General features: G+C 44.9%; 1 protein-coding gene across 1 annotated transcript in view; it reads right to left on the bottom strand.

The window, feature by feature from the left end:
• Positions 1-7,461: 7,461 nt before the first annotated feature.
• The window catches only part of TRIM24 (tripartite motif containing 24), a 1,193,545-nt gene continuing 1,181,687 nt past the window's right edge, over positions 7,462-19,319 (bottom strand). The window contains exon 18 of the mRNA XM_086952962.1: positions 7,462-8,025. Within this exon, the coding sequence (XP_086809088.1) occupies positions 7,825-8,025 (201 nt within the window). The 3' untranslated portion in view covers positions 7,462-7,824. The remainder of the gene's footprint in view (positions 8,026-19,319) is intronic.

Genomic DNA, 19,319 nt, shown 5'->3' on the forward strand with positions numbered 1-19,319 from the left:
GACAGCCCCATAAAAGCTAGAAGTCCTCAACCAGGTGGGGGCTACTGAGGACTATACCGATCTGCCCAGTGAGTTAATGGTGTCCAATCCACACTTTATGGGGAATTTAGCTGCATCCCTTCCGTCAGCAACAGCGTGGGAAAGCACTGTCCAGGCTTCCTCCGGAACCGTTGGCAGCACCTGCACACTGCACAATCACATTCCACAGAGCTTGAGAATAGCGTCCCTGAAGACATGGGGTGTTCACGGACCACAATGCCAGGCTGGTAGAAGAAAATATTTTCTTGCCCAAGTTGTCCAGCCTCTTGGATTTCCAATCCAGTGGTGGAGTTGGGAATGCACCAGGATTTACATGGGAAGTAGAGGCTTGGACCACCAAGCTCGCTGGGATCAGGTCCAAAAGAAGTCTTGTGCACAGGTTCTATCAAGTATGGGTGAGAGTCATCAATGGTGCAAAGCAGAGTAAAATCGAATGAAACAAGGTAGACCATTATGTATGGTTTCTTTCCAAAGGCCGTGCATTAAATCTTCCTTTCAGGAAGATTGACATCAACGAAAAACAAACCATCAGCCGACACGTGTTTCGTCATGCGGGCACTGGGACCGTGACTCTTCAGAGCAGTATAGTTCCAATGGTAGAGGGTTCGTGTTACCGGTGATATTTCCGACCCTGCAATGATGGGTATCTAGGAGGTACCATGCATGGTAATCCTGGTACTAAGTGAAGATCGGCGGGTACGGCCGTCTTCGCAGGCGATCTCGGTTGGCGCCTTGGAAACGAGACCGGTAGTGTCTCAGGTCGAAGTGGTCATACTTTTCGTTGATGTCACTCTTCCAGAAAGGAAGAGTTGATACACAGCATTTGGAAAGAAACCATACATATACTACCTTGTTTCATTCGATTTTACTCTGCTTTGCACCATTGATGACTGTCACATACTTGATAGAACGTGTGCACAAGACTTCTTTTGTATCTTTGGAGTGGGCCTTGGCCACTGTCTGCAGAGGTTTTCTGGGGTCTCCTCTGACTTGTAGCACCGTCCAATATTATTTCCCTACGTCATATAGCTACCGCTACCAGCACAGGCGCCATTCTTCCTGTACACTCAGAAACCCCATACAGAACCCTTAACTCTGGGATAAGGTGTTCTGTGAGGAATCGGGGTTCTCCTTGAGTGGGGCAGTGGTGGTGGGGTATTTTCCTGTTCACAGGAGCCCCTGTGTTGAGCTTAGGCCAGGTCACAGGTAGGACATCAGTAAGTGCCTTGTTAAACAGGAGAAGTGGTTCTGAGGAGAATACTTCTGGCTGAAGATATTAGTCTTGACAGCCACCAAGGGCAAGCTAAGGTCCAATACCTCGCCACACTCCTCAACACAATTGCAAATGAAGCTCCCTCCTCCATAGCGATGTCAGGGGGAGAAAGCATGTCCATATTTGGAGAAGCATCCAGTCTGCTGGCACCCACCAAATACCATGTTGGTATAATATGGCTGCCATTCATCAGGGTTCAGTGACCCATCCCAATCCTCCCTGAGTCCTAGCCCATAACAATAGGGCTCAGGCTCTGGCCTGGAAGCTATCACCCTAGTCAGTGCTGGAGTCTGGCAATGGCCCTTCAGCTCAGTGTCAGAGTCAGGAATATAAATTGGGACAGCGCTGACGGGATCTCGTCCTTGGGATCAGGGCTGGGGAAGGTCGAGAGGACATGGCGGGTGCTGGTCCAAATCTATATGTGGATTCCTGGAGTCTGACTGGCGCCGGGGCAGGACTCTCCGGCGTGGATCCAGTAGGATGCTCTACCAAACCCAAGGGGCACAATGGCACACTGGAGGGAACAGGCAGCCCAAATATGTGGTGAATAGCCTTGTCAAATTCTTGCAATTGGACATGCGTTGCTCTGCCTCTGGGAAACTCAGACACTGGCTGAACCATGGATACAGGCCTAGCCTGACAATGCTCCCTCTTCTTATCAACTCACAGACAAGGTGACGTCGAAGCTCGCTTTGACAACTTCTTGAAGGAGCAGGATTTACCTGAATGACCAGACAACTTCGAGTGTGCTGAGGATTTGGGACTCATGAGTGTACTGAACGTACCTCTCGACCACTGTCGCAGGACGAGCCACCAAGAGCTTCAGGGATAGCTCCATCAAGGCCTTCGGGTGCAGCGTGAGGCAATTGATGCAGGCCTTCGAGTTGTGGTTGCTTTCAAGGCAGCAAAGGCAAACAAGATGTGGGTCCATCTCTGAAGGACTTTGTAGGAGAGTAGGGTCTGCAATCCTATGGTCACCCCCGATTTTTGCTTTTTGCTTCACTGGTTTACGACTTCCCTGGCTGTGGGCCTGCTACTCAGACCCACAGCCTAGCTGTGCTATCTCTAAAATTGACAACCATGTACCTTAGGTGCATATCCAATTGGATACTGAGTCACCTTATCAGTCCCTGTACAGTGTACCTTAGGTACCCAGGGCATAGGTGCACCCAGGGCCTACCAGGGGCTGCAGCATGTATTACGCCAACCCTGGCTGGCCATCCAAATCTGACAACTGGCTGATCAATCAGCTGGGGCAAGGTAGTGTAATCACCCTTTGCTTTAGATATAGTATCCCTATATCTAACCCTAAAATGGACACATATCCTCCTATCAGTCACTCCTATGGCAGGACTTATCAATCCTGAATGCAGAGTGCTTGGAATTATGTGAGATGGTGCTCTAGCATGAGCTGAGCCTGTCTGCAGCTTTCGGAACCAAGTCCTTTAGCTGTTTCCATGATAACGCTATACCATATACTCTTAAGTGCATTATAATCCTCGTGGTTATTGCTAACTTTGGTATAGCATTATCAAAACATGTCGAGTAAGGTGTCATACGAAATGGAATACTACCCCCTCGCCAATTCTGGCGACGGGGGTAGCATTCCACCCTTCTAGAGGGACACGATATGTATGTAACTGTGAAGCCCCCCGGTTAAAGTTAACTCGAGCCTCAGCATCACAAAATGGATGCTGCCACCACAGACACAAGTCTGACCTCCTGCTGCTGGGAGTCCTTCCAGCGAGGGAGGCTTGGACAAAGGGTTTCCTGCCTTGGGAGGTGCTAGCACCACCCCAGACAGGATTTTGTGTATTAGGTAGGACAGGGCTGAAAGGAATGAGACATGCCTGGGGCACACAAGGTGTCCCTGTGCATACACCGGTCTAAACCAGTTCCTGGGGCACTCCAGCCCCAGAGCTGGCGCAAGACCGGACAAAGGACAGGGGGTGTAACCACCCCCCTTCCTGGTCCCACCCAGAGGAGGGACCTAGTCGTAGTGCAGCCCCCTTTAGCCGGATAAAGGTAGGAGCTGGTCCCATTCCAAATTAGATTATCCTGAACAACTTTACAAGAAGAAACTCTGGACTTCGACGTTCTGCTCCACAGAAGACTGAAGAAATCTCCCTTGTGGGCAAGGAGTGTCCACCCTGCACAAGCAGGCACCATCAGCGTACAGCGGCTTCCCTTTGTCGTCTTCCTGCAAGGACCCAGACTTCAGAGCCCGACGAGACCCGGATTCCCAGACCTCTCCGACCTCTACCTACATCTGCAGCACAGCTGAGATCCGTGGGTGCAACGAGACACGTGGGACCGGCCATCTTGAAAGAAGCAGCACTTCGCTCCAGCACGACTTCAGAGGTATCCTCGTCCAAGTGCTTTGGGGACTGAGAAGCCCCGACCCCGAGCAGCTCCTGCACCGAAGACCAGCCCTCCAGCATCAACGAGATCTGCGTGGGGCCCTTCTGCCTGTTTGCTGCTCGACGCGTTGTCTGGTCACTTGCCGGCTGGCTAGTGGCCTCCTAGACGACGAACTGCGAAATCTTCACTGCTGGACTGAGGAGCACCCCGGACCCTCCTGGTCCACTCCAGACGCCGTTTCCACTCACCGCGTGGGTTGCCTTTGCCAAGGCCTGTTGACTCCGAAGCCGACACCGCCGACAGCGAGAGCCTGCGTGGGACAGCTTGTGCCTCCATCCTGGTCGTCGAAGACACCACCTGGTCCACGTGGCTACAGAGACAAGCGTCCACCTTCAACTGATCGAGACGACGACATCTGGTTCCACTCCTGGTTCCACTCCAGTCACTGGCTAGTGACTTTGAACATTGTCCCCTCTGCTTTCAGGTTCTTCTCTTCACTGATCCACCCTTGGATCACACCGGACATCTTCCTCCTGAACGCCTGCAGCATCTTTTCCTCCAGGCTCCATAGACTTCAACGCCGGAACCGACACAACTTGGCACCTATGCACCCGCAGCCTGTCGGTGAGGTAACACGAGCATTTCGGTGCTCAAGGGTAGCTTGACTCTCCTAGTGTCCAGTTCCACAGTCGTTTTGGTCCTATCTACTCAGGGACGTCCGTACTCACCTTTTTCTTAAACTGTACTGTCCATAGACGTTTGTACGCATCTCGCGTGTGAGTTCTCACTCTGCACACGCGTTCCGTTGGCCTCCTAGTACTTACCTCAAGTTAGTATAGCGTGGTCCCAGCGATCCTACAGCCTCTGGACAGCTCCATTCCTAATATTGACTTTCACATTCCACTTACTTAGTATATGGTTTGTCGTGCCCCTAGGGCACCATTGTAAATCGTGCAACGTAAACGTATTTTTCCTAAGAGATTGTCATGTGCTTAGCCCTCTGACCTCATAAAGAGTTCAGAGGTGTATGTTAGTTAATAAATACTTGTTTATTTTCATAAGAACCTGTGTGGTGTCCTTTCACTTGGTATTCAAGGGGTTATATGTGGTAAAACAGCTGGCTTCACATGCCATTCAGAGTTTAGCCTAAGACTGCTTTGTCCATGCTACCATTAGGATAGCTGGTCTATAAGGTTGACTTACAACCAATCCCCATAAGGGTTGTTTGGACTGATACAAGGTGATCACTAGAACTAGTGAGCATCATACATCAGGCCAACTTCTCACAGACTTGAGGGCAGTCTTCTAATGACAACTTCAAAATACCACCACAAAATGTAAAAAAAGGTTAGCCGAAAATTGACTAAAGGGCAGTGTTTCCCGGATCTGAGCTGACTGGTGCGGAAAGAAAAGAACTGAGGCCAGCGCAGAGGGTGGTGCCTATAAAGACACTGGGCATGTCACTTCAGGCATGAACGATGCCAAGCAGAGCTGAACGACACCACCTCCTAACGCACAAGTGCAGTGCTCACAAAAAATTTCCAGATCCATTCTGACATCTAGGACTAAATCTAAGGTAAGGATTCTGCGACTAGAAGTCTCTATTAGATAAGATTGTGTAAAGTCTGGGCTCTACCATGTGGTACAGGCAAGGTATCAGAATCAAAGAGGTTACAGCTTGGCTGCGCTCCAGCGGAAGCAGGGCGAGACCTCAGTAGAGGTTGGAGTGAAGTCTGCCCGGAGTCAGACAGAAAACTGGGTGGCATACCTTCATGCAGCATCAATGAGTTTCATGGTGTCTAAACTGAACTGGCACCAGAGTCAATGATGCAATGTGAGTTTGAGGGGCATAGACTGTATGAAGGGTGGACCCGAAGGCGGAGATCCAATCGAAGGCCTCTTTGGATCTTTGTGGCTTGAAGGCGTGCCAGAGGGCACAGATACAGTGCTGAAAAAGCGCAGCATGACCACCCGTGCCGTCTCCACCAGCTGAGATATCACCAATGGGCTTTGAAACGTGGGGTGCATAGGGACTAGGCACTGAATCGACTCAGCTGGCACATTGATGCTGAAAGTAGAGAGTGGTGGGAAGAGGCTAATTATCACTTCAATTTCTTATGCTTCTTCTAGAACTTACCTAAAGAATTTGACTGCAACGTCTTGCACACGACCTACAGAATTATCCGGGCCCTGAAACCATGCTTTGACCACAGGCACCATAGACATACTTTTTGGGGGATAATCACTGAAATCAGTTTACAACAGTCTTTACACAGGTTGAACCCGGTCACCTTAGGGGGTGACATTGTTCTTTGCATACCGGATTTTTTTTCTTTATAGAGAAAAGAGTCTTGAAATGACCAGGGAGTAGTAGCTAAGAGGACACGTCAGAAAGCGTGGATAGAAAAACTGACATCAACGAACACTTTTAGCACTTATATGCGGGCTCCATTCATCACTTTAGAAGCGGAATGTTATTGGCTAGGAGTCGCACAACACCACCTACCAGCGCGGAGGAACAGTGCTCTTTAACTGACCCCCCGCCCCAAAGATATACAAAATTGGCACTTTTGTAAAAATCTTTGATTTTTTACATACCAGCAAAAACTGGCACACTAAATAAATACGACACTGATCCTACTTTGATTGGCTCATCTGTGCTGAGCCAATAAAAGGAAGATGAGGAACAAATTAGCAGGCAGCAGAGGGGTTAGGTTACTCTGTTTCCTGCCTTTAAATACCCAGGGTCCTACTCCTGTGCTGACAGGCCCCAGGCCTTTCCCAGCCCTTTGTTTCTGGGCACATGCTGTCCCATAACCATTTGTTTGTTGCTGTTCCTTTATATAGTGTAAACTCAACATGTATTGGAGCGCTTACATGAGCTCCAGTTACCTCAAACAAGTAATTTCCAGCCCTGGTGCGATGAACTAATTTGCCCAGAATCACAAGCTGTCGAGGCGATGCAGAGACAAAAACCTTGTTCCCCAGGTGTCAAGTAGGTTGGTCTGGCTGTAATACCACATCCTCTAGCCTAAACTGTTACCCCCTCCTTGGCCTCCTCTTTACCATTATAAGCGCCCGTCCAACAACAACCCCAGGACACATATGGCACCCCTCTCTTCACCCCATTGCCCTTCCACTCTTGAGTCACCAGTATACCCAACACTCCATTTGCCCCCAGCTGCCCTCTGCACCTATAGTGGCTTTCTAATGTCAGAGGAAAGCGCTGAGTTTTCAAATTAAGATATGCACTCACTCTCTCTAGCATCAGACACCCTCCTGTTCCAAGGCAAGGTGCTGCTTATGTTCTGCCAGCCACAAAAATACAGCAAGTTTTGGGACCTGGGATCGCAAATTTTGCTCAGATGCATGGGAATATTAAAGTGAGGAATCTGTGATTCTTAAATTGTCAGGATTGTCAACCCCTCACCAGTTTCATGGTTCGAGGTGCTGTGCTCGTCATCAGAGTGCAAGGACAGACAATGAAGAGCAAAACGTGTGAGAAGATATGTTAAAAAATGAATGCAAACCAAATGACTAGCTAGTGAAACAAATATGAATTTTTGCTCCCTGTATTCTGAATACAGCATTTGAAATTCCCTTTCCTACTCATCCTTTAAGGTTTCAAGCAGTATCCCTTTGTTTGCTGAGCAACTATGCTTCCAAAATTTCCGAAGGCTTAAATAACAACTTAATACCATGTTACCTGCAATCCAGATAATAAAAGAAATGTACATACAACAGGAGAGAGGAGGGTGTCATGTAAAGAAATGCATAAAAGACTCAAATGAGGAAACGTCCACGTGCTTTAGGTGCAAGGTACAGTCTATCACAGCGTCAATTCATATTTTAAATGTCTTCAGTTCAAGACAGAAGTCTGTAAAAATTATTCTTCAGAAGCAGCTTCAGCACCATATCATGAAGTTTTTCATTCCCTTCCTTGAAATGGAAGGATTTTTCCCCCTGTCCAACTCCATGGTGCCTGTCCATCACAGTGGAATCGGTGTGGGGCTATAAGAACAATCAAATGAGCTCATAGCCAAAGACCCATAAGTCAAAGTGATTTGGAGCTTCCTTTCCTTAGGTAACAGTTTTATTTTTAATATATATATAAAAAAAAGTTCATTTGACAAGTCCACATTGCCTTTGAGTTATTTCAACAACTGACGATCCTCTCCTTTGAAGCGCTTTTTTCGAGGTACTACAAATTCATCTTCTGAGTCTTCACTTAATTGGCCATCAACATTATACAGTCCTTTTGATGGAAATTTTCTTTCTGGATACATGTTTAAAAGCAATTCTTCAAAGTAGGCTTCCAATTTCAACCCAGCACTGGCTACTTCAGACTCCGGCTGCAATAAAGATTTGAAAAAACAATGAATTGTGACTTCTATCCTATACATCATTTCCACAAAATTATCTTGATCATTACTGAACAAAAACATTTTTGGGTGTCATTAGCATTTAAAACACATCACACTCAAGTTACATGCATTGGTAAAGTAATTACTCCTAGGATACATTCAATATGCTATTGAATAGTTTCTTTGAATATTCACAAGGTGAAAAAAGAGCACTGGATTAATAAGAAGATAAGAATTACATAAATCATAAAATGAAATACTGGATAAGTTATGGAAAAAGGCACCAGAAGGTTTTGAACATATGGGGCACCCCATTATTTTGCTAAATAATCAAACCAAAACAGTTCAGGCATCAGCAATAAAATAGAAATACAAAACAAAAATCCTAAAAAGTAAAATGTACTAACAAAATCACAACATTTTAAAAAATCCAATAAGAGGAACTGGAGCTATATACCTTTACAAGATTTAAGTAGAAATAGCACCAAACAGCACAAAGTGTGAATGATAGTCATTACTCGTCGTAGAACAGGACCTGGGCTCAATTTGACACGGATAGTAATAAAGTGCAGGTCGGATACATTAAGCAAGTTAATCCTGGTTAAAGATTTTACCTTCCTGCCTAAGTCTTTTAAATCCCAATTGACTACATGAGTCAGGGGGTGTGGAATTTAATAAAATATGTACTTGTCCATGGGGCAGGCTGCTTCATAAATCTACTTGTCCTGTAACAAAATACATCTGCCCCTTTGGTGCCATGTAGTGCAGCAACAAATTACGGCAGCAATCTCATTATATAAGAGCTCTGATATAGTCTCTCTGATTACACTAGGGTTCATACCATAGTAGTGTTTGAATACTTGCAATCCCCTTATGTTGCAAAGTTTCCGCAGATCTACATACTGGGGATGAAGGTGGTGGTAAAAAATAGTTCCAGGGTTAGAATGCCCTTTTGAGTCTGTGCAAACCTACTAACTTGCATGTTTTAAGGGTTTTCAACAACTCTTCTCTAATCTTTTCCTATACTGAGAAATTTGGGAAATTTACTCCTGAAAATGGCAGACGTAAACTTTCTTCCAGAGTTGGGAAAAAAAGTGGTTAGAAGAAGAGTGAACTTGCAAACACTCCCACACCAATAAAATTTTACAAAAACCATGCCAAAACAAGTCACACATTGACAAAACTATAAAGCTGATCACCAATGTCAGACCTACTGGCTTTGCCAATGCTTGTTTATTTTTGTTTCCCATAATCTTCTTGAAACTGGTTACACTGATTTCCCATTATGAATATTTTTGGGAATTACTAGCATGCATCAACACATGTTACTAAATGATGCTGCAAAGAAATGCTACCGAACATTTCACAGTAGTTAAGCAAAATGTTTTTTTTCCTGCTTCCATTTTTTAATGAGCATTTTATTTTGAAAGCAAAGAATCATCAATCTTGCTTTCAAGCTCCTGCAAATATTTGCATCAAATCGGAGAACATTCTAGGGTCATTACCATAGCCTCATATTGCTAAACTTTGAAAACGTGTGTATTCATTTTTATACAAGAACCACTGTCAGTAGTGTAGTCCGAGCTTAAAACATTTACTTAGGGCACTCACCCTAATAATAACGCTTTCAATTAATGAACCATAAATATAAGTTTGAACAGCATTAACATATGGGCAAAAATATTTCCTTACATGCAGACAGTGTACTTCCCTAATTCATAATGTGGTACTGCAAACTGGCAGCCAAAGGGTTTATGCTACAGGGGGTTGGGCCTACTTGTCTCAAGGACAGAATACACATGATAACGTGTGGCCCTTGACCCCAAACAATATGTCCTGGGAGTCGAGCTATAGGAATTCCACATCTATGCGGAGAACACTTCTTCCCTAGCACCTCAGTGTAGACACTTAGAGACTAACAGGGTGGCAGGCAGAGGCCAATAGAAGTGTGTAATCCAAGTCAAGTTGCCATTGGTCAGCTACAGGAAAAGGCCTCTTGTAGCTTGTTGGGACCCTGCAGCTTTAACAGAAGGTCAGTCTTACGACCCTTGGAATCCACCTTCTTTGTTCTGGAAACAAGGGGTAGAGTGTGGGTCCAGCCTTCAAGGTCCTCACTGGGCTCAGACAGCAAATCCATCCCTCTTCTGAACTTCCATAGGTCCAGTAGTGTTCTGAAGTGGGTGCCCGGAGATGCACATTTTTTCCAGGCATGTCATAAATAATGGGCTCTTGGGCTAACCCTGCTCACTTTGGGTATTTTCAAGATGTCCAAAGGTCTTTGACCACACCAAAACTTGGACTCTGATGACTTAGGAGGGGGCTCTGTGGGCAGTGTAATATGGTAATAGTGTCCCCCCACATCCAACCAAAATCCAGTTTTAGGCAGTCCCTGTACCACCCACAAACTAAGAGACAGATCTAGTAGATCAAAGCAGAGGTTTCAGCAACCAGACAGTGGATATAGACACATTGTTTTAGCATTCTGTTTTCCTCCTTTGAAGTGCACCCAAAATGTACACCCAGCAGACCTGTCAAACAGCTGTGACACTATGATAGGAGCTTGATTGGCTGTGGGGGACAAAAGAAGGGTTCTTTTTTTTTTTTAATTTTTTTTTTGGTAATCCTCATATATCACAGATGGAACTCTTGATGGGAAACTGGCTCCTCCATGCACCAATGGTCGTTCTGTACCGGCCCTCGTTGATTTCGGCCTGATGCAAGTTGGTGTACCCGTACCCTCAAGTAGCCACTACCTTCCCCTCCGTTCTCCTTTTTTCGCCGATCTTAGAGCGCCCCATGCTACTTAGGAGATCGGGGAACCAGCAGGGCTCCAGACAAATCATTGGAATACCAATCATCGAGACTGCCATGCCGCCAAGGCCGCCCAAACGTTCGTCTCACTTCTGGGATCACATGCCACATCTGATTTACTAGTTATCATAATCTGCCTCAGGCAGTTAGCAAAAGTGGGGGGATTCGGATCTTTCCATGCCCTGCAAATCTCACGCCTTGCTAACAAGATGATGTAGAATACAAATTTCGTGGGAAGATCATTCACCTGATAGTTCGTGACAAGCCCAGACATTAATGTAAACCTTGAGACTGATATAGACATTAAGAGGACTTCTTCCAGGAATTCCCTTATCTTGCTCCAATAATCCACCAAATCAGGGCAATCCACGAACATGTGTACATCATCTGCCTTTGAAAGGCCACACCTTGGGCAGTTATAGTCTATGTTTGAAAATTTGGCCAGTTTTTTCGGAGTTATATAAACCCTGTACATGGTGTATATGTGATTTCTTTTCAGCGCTGCCGGCTTAATTATAGCATTTAACACCCTGAAAGAGTCATGCCAAAAATCCAAAAAGGACCCGCTGGCCGCAATAAGAGCGTTGCACCACAATTTGCTAATTTCAGCCTCCGTGACTTCCTCACCCTCTAACATTGCCAAATACCAAAAAGATATTTGATTCTTCCACTTACCCCTTCTAACCACCGCATCAAATTTGGGGTTAGGGGGGTTATTATCTCCGGGTGTCACAGGTCTCGTTGCCCACCAACCTGATAGTTGATAATATTTGAACCGCGTCAGGGATCTCCTAGTTAGATTCGACAATATATCCCAACTTAAAAGTTGGCCATCTCCCTGCAAGTCTCACCACCTCTCCAGCCCTCCCTGTTTCGATGGTAATGATAGTTGATCGTTTAGACAGGCTGGAAGGCCTGGTGAGTCCCATATGGGTGCCTGCGGCGCATAATAAGAAATGTTTAATTTGTTCCTTACAAATACCCAATTTTTCAAAGCTGACCTCAAGATCTTCAGCCTAACTTTTTTAAAGAATTTTGGGTCCCCAAACTTATAAAGGAAGAAACTTAATCCCTGAGGGACATCTTTTAACAAAGCAGAAAATAGCAAACCCATCGATGATTGGTCCAAACGACCCGCCATGATTCTAAAATGCTTAAAATGAAAAGCGTGGCAATACAACAGTAGGTCCGGGAAGGCTAGCCCTCCTGTCTTGACCTCTTCTTAATTTTTTCCACGCTATTCGGGGGCCTTTGGCATTCCAAATAAATGAACCCAATTTTCCTTGGAGTTTTTTAATTAAAGGTACTGGAAAAGATAATGGAATAGCGTTAAATAAAAAAGTAATTTTAGGAAGAACTATAATTTTCAAGAGGTTCACTCTCCCATAGATATTTAAAGGTAGAGAGGACCAGCGTTGTAATAGAGCGATTGTGTCTTTCATGACCCTTTCTAGATTAGTTTTGGGGATTTCTTCAATTTTGTTGACCAGATGGATTCCCAGATACCTCATTTTATTCTTTTTCCCCATCGAGCTAGTCAGCTGATTCCATTCCATTATTTCAGTTTTTTCAGCATTGATGGAATACCCTGAAATATTACCAAACTCCTTAGCTAGATCTAATAGTCGTCAAAAGAAGGGTTCTGGCCAAGTGTCCGCTAACATTTGCCTGTTACAGGGGAGGATACTCTGCAATGCGCCCTTAGTGCTTTTAATGTCAAATAGGTTCCTCACAGAATATTCTGTTGATCAGATGGGTCATCTTCCTATTCAGGTCAGTCTATTGTTTGCTTCTGGGAACAAGTACATGCCACATTAAGGCTTATTTAAATAACTACTGAGTGGCCAAAATGGTAGGGCAAAATTATGATTTAGCTGGCAGGGACTTCAGGCAGGCCAAATATGACTTTGTAAAAGTTACTTTTCTGGTACATTAAGAAAAAATAAACGACCACCACTGAATTGGAATTTTTATACTTTAAAAATAGCAGTTTCATTATAATAGTTAGTCCCATTATTTAATATTGCCTCCCAGTTTTTTCCTATGTACCTGTAAGCCTTGCTACAGAGAAAATAGCTTTGAGGAGCTAGTTACTGTAAAGACATTTTTACGTGTCATACTTTAAAACACCATACACCCTACCTAATAAGCAATAATAAGGGTGGCTTATAGATATTAAAAAGGACGATTTAGGCCTATCAAAGGGGGTTTGAAGCATCACATTTGCAACTGGAACCTGTATACCTAGGCTACCAGTGCAGACATGCCGTCATGTTTACACTGTCACTGTGGTGGAAGGCACAATGCGTGCTGAAGTCCACTTGTGACATTTAACTTACATGCCCAGGTTACAACTTTGTACCATATACTACGGACTTATAGGTAAGTTAAATATGTCCGGTATATACTCATTTTCACTATGATGAAAGGAATGGTATAAGCACCTCACCACTGGTTAGCAGGCACAGCAGATTTTTGTAGCCAGCAAAAATCAGAGTTCAACAGAAAATGCAACCATAAAAAAAAGGGGGCGACCTTGCCAAAAGGGCACATTTCAACAATATGCACATATGAAATAAGAGCATTATTAATGAATAGGAAATATTATGGGTGCAATATTAATACTGAATCCCATACACATATACATGTAGACAAACAAGTCTACAGATTAGGCTAGTTCTTATTAAACCTATTGCTAGTTCTTCTTGTAAAGCTAGGCTTCTCCCGATCTACAAACAAACTCAGCTCCTAGGTCAATAGCTCCATAGGTCATCATATAGAGAATGATATTATGTCTACATCATGTTTTTGATCACAGGTGGATAATTTAAGGACATTATTTGAGGCTTTTCATGAGACCACAATCTAGCAAAATACCCTAATATTTCAGATATATTGTAATAATGATTGATGAGTTGTGAATTAGGTTGATGTGGTCAGAAAAGTCTAACTAAAATAGTCAGTTGTCACAGACTGACAACATACCCAACACACATCCCTACCCAATTACTACCAAGAAAAAAAACACACTGAGGTCACTCTTGCAGGAGACAAATGTTGTTGGAATATATATTTTTTTGCTTTACTTAATCATTCCATAATGCAAGTTTTTAGAGGAATTTTTGAAAATAATTGACAGAAAAGCCATACACAACTAATCTAGCAGACCCATGGTGCATCTATTTCGTACAAGTGTGAAATTCTCATAATGTGAAGCTGTGAAATGCACTTTGAGAGGCACACAATGGCTTATCTCCTGCAAGGCTATACACTAATATAAGGGGCTCATGAACATCCTGAAGTATACACATGACTGGAGTAAAAACTATTTGGATACTAATGACACCAGTAAAATACGAACAAATTTAATGTGCACATCAAATTATGTGAATTTCATTATGGAGACTTGGATGTAAAGGGTTTAACGGAAAAAGAGGGGAGACATCTGTATGTAGGTAGCCGAAGTTGCCCCATGCAATTGACATGCATGCAGCTGGTTATGAAAGACTGAAGAATGGTTGGAGGGTGTGGCCAAAGGTCACAATTTCTGCTCTGGGCGAATAAGCTTGGCCTAAGGCCATCCGATTGGGCTCCATTAACCTATGATTGGGAGGTGTTTATATCTAGTGCATGCCTTTTCAACCAGCATTAAATCTATGGTGATGGGTCATGTTCGGATCTTTGGAGGTACAGCGTACTCTTCAATCATTTCTTGTGCTTTCTTTTTATGCACAAACATTGCATCATACATTATTCAAAGGCAATGTTTAGCGGTCATGGAGATTTTACACCCCAATAAGCTGAATTGGACCAAACGTCGAGCAAAGTTGTTTGGGGGTCAATGGACACAAGGAGCAAGATGTGGAGAAAGAACTGGAGCAGGGTACTCTGTTGAGTACACTCTTCACAACTAAGAGAACATTAAAGTCAAACTGATGAAAGATCACTTGTCAGCCAAGACAGGATAAATTGCTACCATCAATAGATCAAAGTGAATTGCTTAAATATTTCTTCAAAGGATAGCATGGGAAGTTGTCACCTTCTTCATAGTCTCAGGTGCTACACTTATTGTACGAGTTACTTACCTTCGGTAACGATGTATCTGGTAGAGACGTTGCCTAGCCGCAGATTCCTTAACTTAGAATATCCCCAGGCATCAGACTGGATCCGGAATTGTTTTTGCAGCAGCACCTCTGAATACCGGGGGACGGCGTCACACGACCCGCCCTGACGTCATCCACGTACGTTACATCTGCGAGGTCATATAAGTCCCTCCCAGCGCGCTGACGTCAGTTTCCTTCGGAGAAACTTTTCCGCAGCACAATGCGGAGCCACCAACAAAAACTGTGAAAGTATGGGAACATACGGAACATATGGGATGAAAATCGTGAATAAAGAAGGAGGATGGTGCAAGACACCATCTTAAAAGACAGAACTGGACACTGCCTACATGCAAGTAAAAAAACTGAGAAAGAGCCCCCCAAGGGAGCGAAGACCATTCCCAAAGTACAACAAGGGAAGAATATCTCAACAGACAGAAATAGACTGCCATCACTATGTAGAACCGTGCTGTCCAACAAGAACGGAGCACCGAAAGAACAACAGTCCACTACAGGAAGGTATGAAAAGACTGGCACTTCCCCATTAGTAATGGAAGTATGAAACAGAGCTCCACAGATCCGCAACGAAGACGACAATAGAGGAGACCAGAAACCTGAGCCATTACAGAAGGCGGGAGGAAGGGAAGGCAACAGGAGAAGAAAATGAATCTCCTGGTGAAGGTGAATCAAAAGGAAAGAAGCCCCGTAGAGGGAGTTCGCTGTATGAACAATAGTTACTTACCTGTAATCTGTGGTTCTCCAGTATTGGTGTCTTTCATAGATTCACATGCCTGAATCATTCCCCGTCGTCGGAGTGTGAGTCCCACGGTACATAAAATAGCAATAATATGCCATAATTATACAGTAAATACCATTAGAATAAACCAGGAAGTAAAGTAGCCAAGCTACAGTAGGAAAAAAACTTCCACATCTATGACTATCATAGTCATTTTGTATAGTCCAAACTACAGCCAATCAGGCGCCAGCACCCACCAGAATGTTCTCCCCAGAGGCTCAGGCTCTCAGATTTTCTCGCAAGGAGTGAAGGTAACCCAAAATAGCCTAACAGAGCCTCTGAGGGGAGGTGGGCGGGTTGCATGTGAATCTATGAAAGACACCAATACTGGAGAACCACAGATTACAGGTAAGTAACTATTGTTCTTCTCCAGTATTAGGGGTGTCTTTCATAGATTCACATGCCTGAATCAGAGTAGCTAGCAGTACATCCTTGTCAGGCAGATGAGCATGTTTGTCCAGCTTGCCAGTGAAAAGTACATAAAACAGTATTATAGAATATACACATATTGTTTACGTATAGTAGAATACAGTTCTGCAAGCAAATGTAACAAACATAGCATAAACAGAGCCTGACAGTAAAAAAGGAGGTGGGAAACAGAGGCTCACCTTATTTGAAAAGGTTCCGCAGGACTGCTCGACCCACAGACGTATCTGCTTCGCTGGCTGTCTCCAGACAGTAATGCTTTGTAAATGTATGGCGACTAGCCCAAGTAGCCGCTCTGCAAATTTGCTGAATTGGAACTCCAGCAAACAAAGCCGTTGATGAAGATATTGCCCTTGTGGAATGAGCTCTAGGAGCTGTTTGCAGCGGTCGTCCCGCCTGCGTATGGCAAAAGGCAATGGCAGACGTAATCCATCTTGCAATTGTCTGTTTAGAGACTGCCTGCCCTTTACGAATAGTCCCGTAAGTGATGAACAGCTGATTGGAAGAGCGCAAGGCGGATGTTCTCTGCAGATAGAATTTAAGACATCTCTTGACATCCAAGGTATGCAATGCTTTTTCTGCTTGTGATTGAGGATTAGGAAAGTATGTTTTTAGAATTATAGGTTCATTGAGGTGGAATTCCAAGGGTACCTTGGGAATGTACTTTGGATTAGTGCGGAGCACCACAGAGTCGCTCGTAAATTGTAGAAAAGGCTGTTGAATTGTAAAGGCCTGGAGGTCACTGACTCTTCTGGCGGATGTCAATGCCAGTAACAAGGCCACTTTCCACGAGAGATATTTGAGGTCAGCCTTGTGAATGGGTTCGAAAGGATGACGCATAAGTTGTGCCAAGACCACATTGAGATGCCACATCGGTGGAGGTCGGCGTATCGGAAGGAACATCCTAAAGAGTCACTTGAAGAATTGTTGTACAATCCTAGCCGAGTACAAGGAAGTAGTACCGTCTTGCCGATATCTGGATATCGCTGCCAGGAACACCTTTAAAGTTGCGTGAGAGAGACCTAACTTTGCCAAATGTAGGAAGAACGGTAGAATCTCTTCCGGTGTTGCTGAAAACGGATGAATTCCGTTTGCCTGACACCAAATGCAAAAACGTCTCCATTTTAGACTGTAAGTCCTTATTGTGGACGGTGCCCTCGCCTTGGCCAGTACCTCTTTTCATTCTTCTGGGATGTTCAAGTGGGCGAACTCCCGGTATTCAGGCGCCAGGCTGCTAATTTCAGAGATGCTGGATCTGGGTGACAGACCTGACCGTCCTGCATACTGAGTAGGTTCGGGACTGGATCTAATTGAATTGGTTTGCATTCTGATAGTAGGAGGAGTTCCGTGAACCAATATTGGCGCGGCCATCTGGGTGCAATTAGGATTAGTCTGCACGGTTCCTTTTTCACTTTCCGCAGAACTCTGGGTACAAGAGGGATTGGTGGAAATGCGTACGCATAACTTAGGGACCAGTCCAGAGAAAACGCATTCCCTTGAGTCCTTTTGGGGATGCCAGGTTGCAAAGAGCTTGCATTTGCTGTTGGTCTTCGTAGCAAATAGATCTATGTCTGGGCGACCCCATAGTCGAAAGATGCGCTCCACCGTCTGTTGGTGAAGCTCCCACTCGTGAGTGGAGACCTTCGTTCTGCTGAGTGTGTCTGCCAAGACATTCTCTATACCTGGAACGTGCACCGCTTGAAGATGTACATCGTGTTCCAAAGCCCACGTCCACAACTCCTGGGCTTCCTGGGAGAGGAGGAGAGATCGAGTTCCCCCTTGCTTGTTGACGTAGTGCATGCTTGTTGTGTTGTCCGTCTTTATCAACACATTGGAACCTTGAATGACTGCATGAAACGCCTTGAGCGCCAGGAAAATTGCTCTCAGCTCCAAGCGGTTTATGTGCCAACGCTGTTGCAGGGCAGTCCACTTGCCACTGATAGTGAGGCCTTGAAGGTGCGCTCCCCAACCCTCGAGAGAGGCATCTGTCGTGATGGTGAGGCTTGGTGGCTCTTGGAGAAACGCACACCCCTTCTGAAGATGTCGTTTTTGCATCCACCATCTTAAAGAGTTTTGCATTGTCGGTGTGATCCTGATCATATCCTCGAACGTTCCTGAGACCTGTAGCCACTGCTGGGTCAGTTCTTCCTGTAGGGGCCTCATTCTGAGGCGACAGTTCGGTAGCAATGGGATGCAAGAAGAGACCATCCCCAGAAAGGATTTGAATATCCGAACAGAAACTGACTTTTTTGACAACAGTTTCTGTGCCATGTCCTTTATCCTGAGTTGCCTTTCCTCCGAGACAAAGGCCCGAAGTTCCTGAGTGTCCAAAGTTGCTCCCAAGAAGGCTTGTCTTTGTGACGGTTGCAGTTTGGATTTTTCGTGGTTGATGGAGAGGCCCAGGGATTTGAACAGGTGTAGACACTGTTGCAGATGCGAATGAACGACTGCTCGAGAACTGGCCTTTATAAGGCAGTCGTCCAAGTATGGGAATATTTGGATTCCCTGTAGCCGGAGATGCGCCGCTACCGGAGCTAGAACCTTGGTGAAAACTCTTGGCGCCGATCGTAGTCCAAAAGGAAGAACTTTGAATTGGTAATCCCTGCCAGCCACCCTGAAGCGCAGGAACTTTCTGTGACGAGGTAGAATTGGAATATGGAAATACGCATCTTGGAGATCTAATGTGACCATGTGATCTCCTGCTGCCAAAAGATGCAATATTTCCTGGAGCGATAACATTCTGAATGTCAATTTTTTCAAGTATTTGTTCAGAGCGCGAAGATCTAGAATCGGGCGCCACTCTCCATTCTTTTTCTTTATCAGAAAGAATCTGGAGTAAAACCCCATTCCTTTCATCTTTTGAGGCACGCTCTCGATCGCTCCCTTCTGCATCATTATTCTGATTTGAGCAAATAATTCCTTCAGGTGAGCTGGGGGGGGTCCTTTTGGAGAAACGTTCGGGGGAAATCTCTCGAATTCTAGGGCATGACCCCTGGACACTATGTCTAGGACCCATTTGGATATTCGCCCTCCAATTTTTTCTTTTGAATAGGGCAGCGGTGGCGGCAGGTGAAAAATTTCATTGTCTATTATCCTTTCCACGGTAACTTGCTCTACCCTTGTTTTGGGGATAGGAAGGCTTTCTTTGG

Source organism: Lissotriton vulgaris, chromosome 1_2 (assembly GCF_964263255.1).
Source record: "Lissotriton vulgaris chromosome 1_2, aLisVul1.2, whole genome shotgun sequence".
NCBI classification, from domain to species: domain Eukaryota; kingdom Metazoa; phylum Chordata; class Amphibia; order Caudata; family Salamandridae; genus Lissotriton; species Lissotriton vulgaris.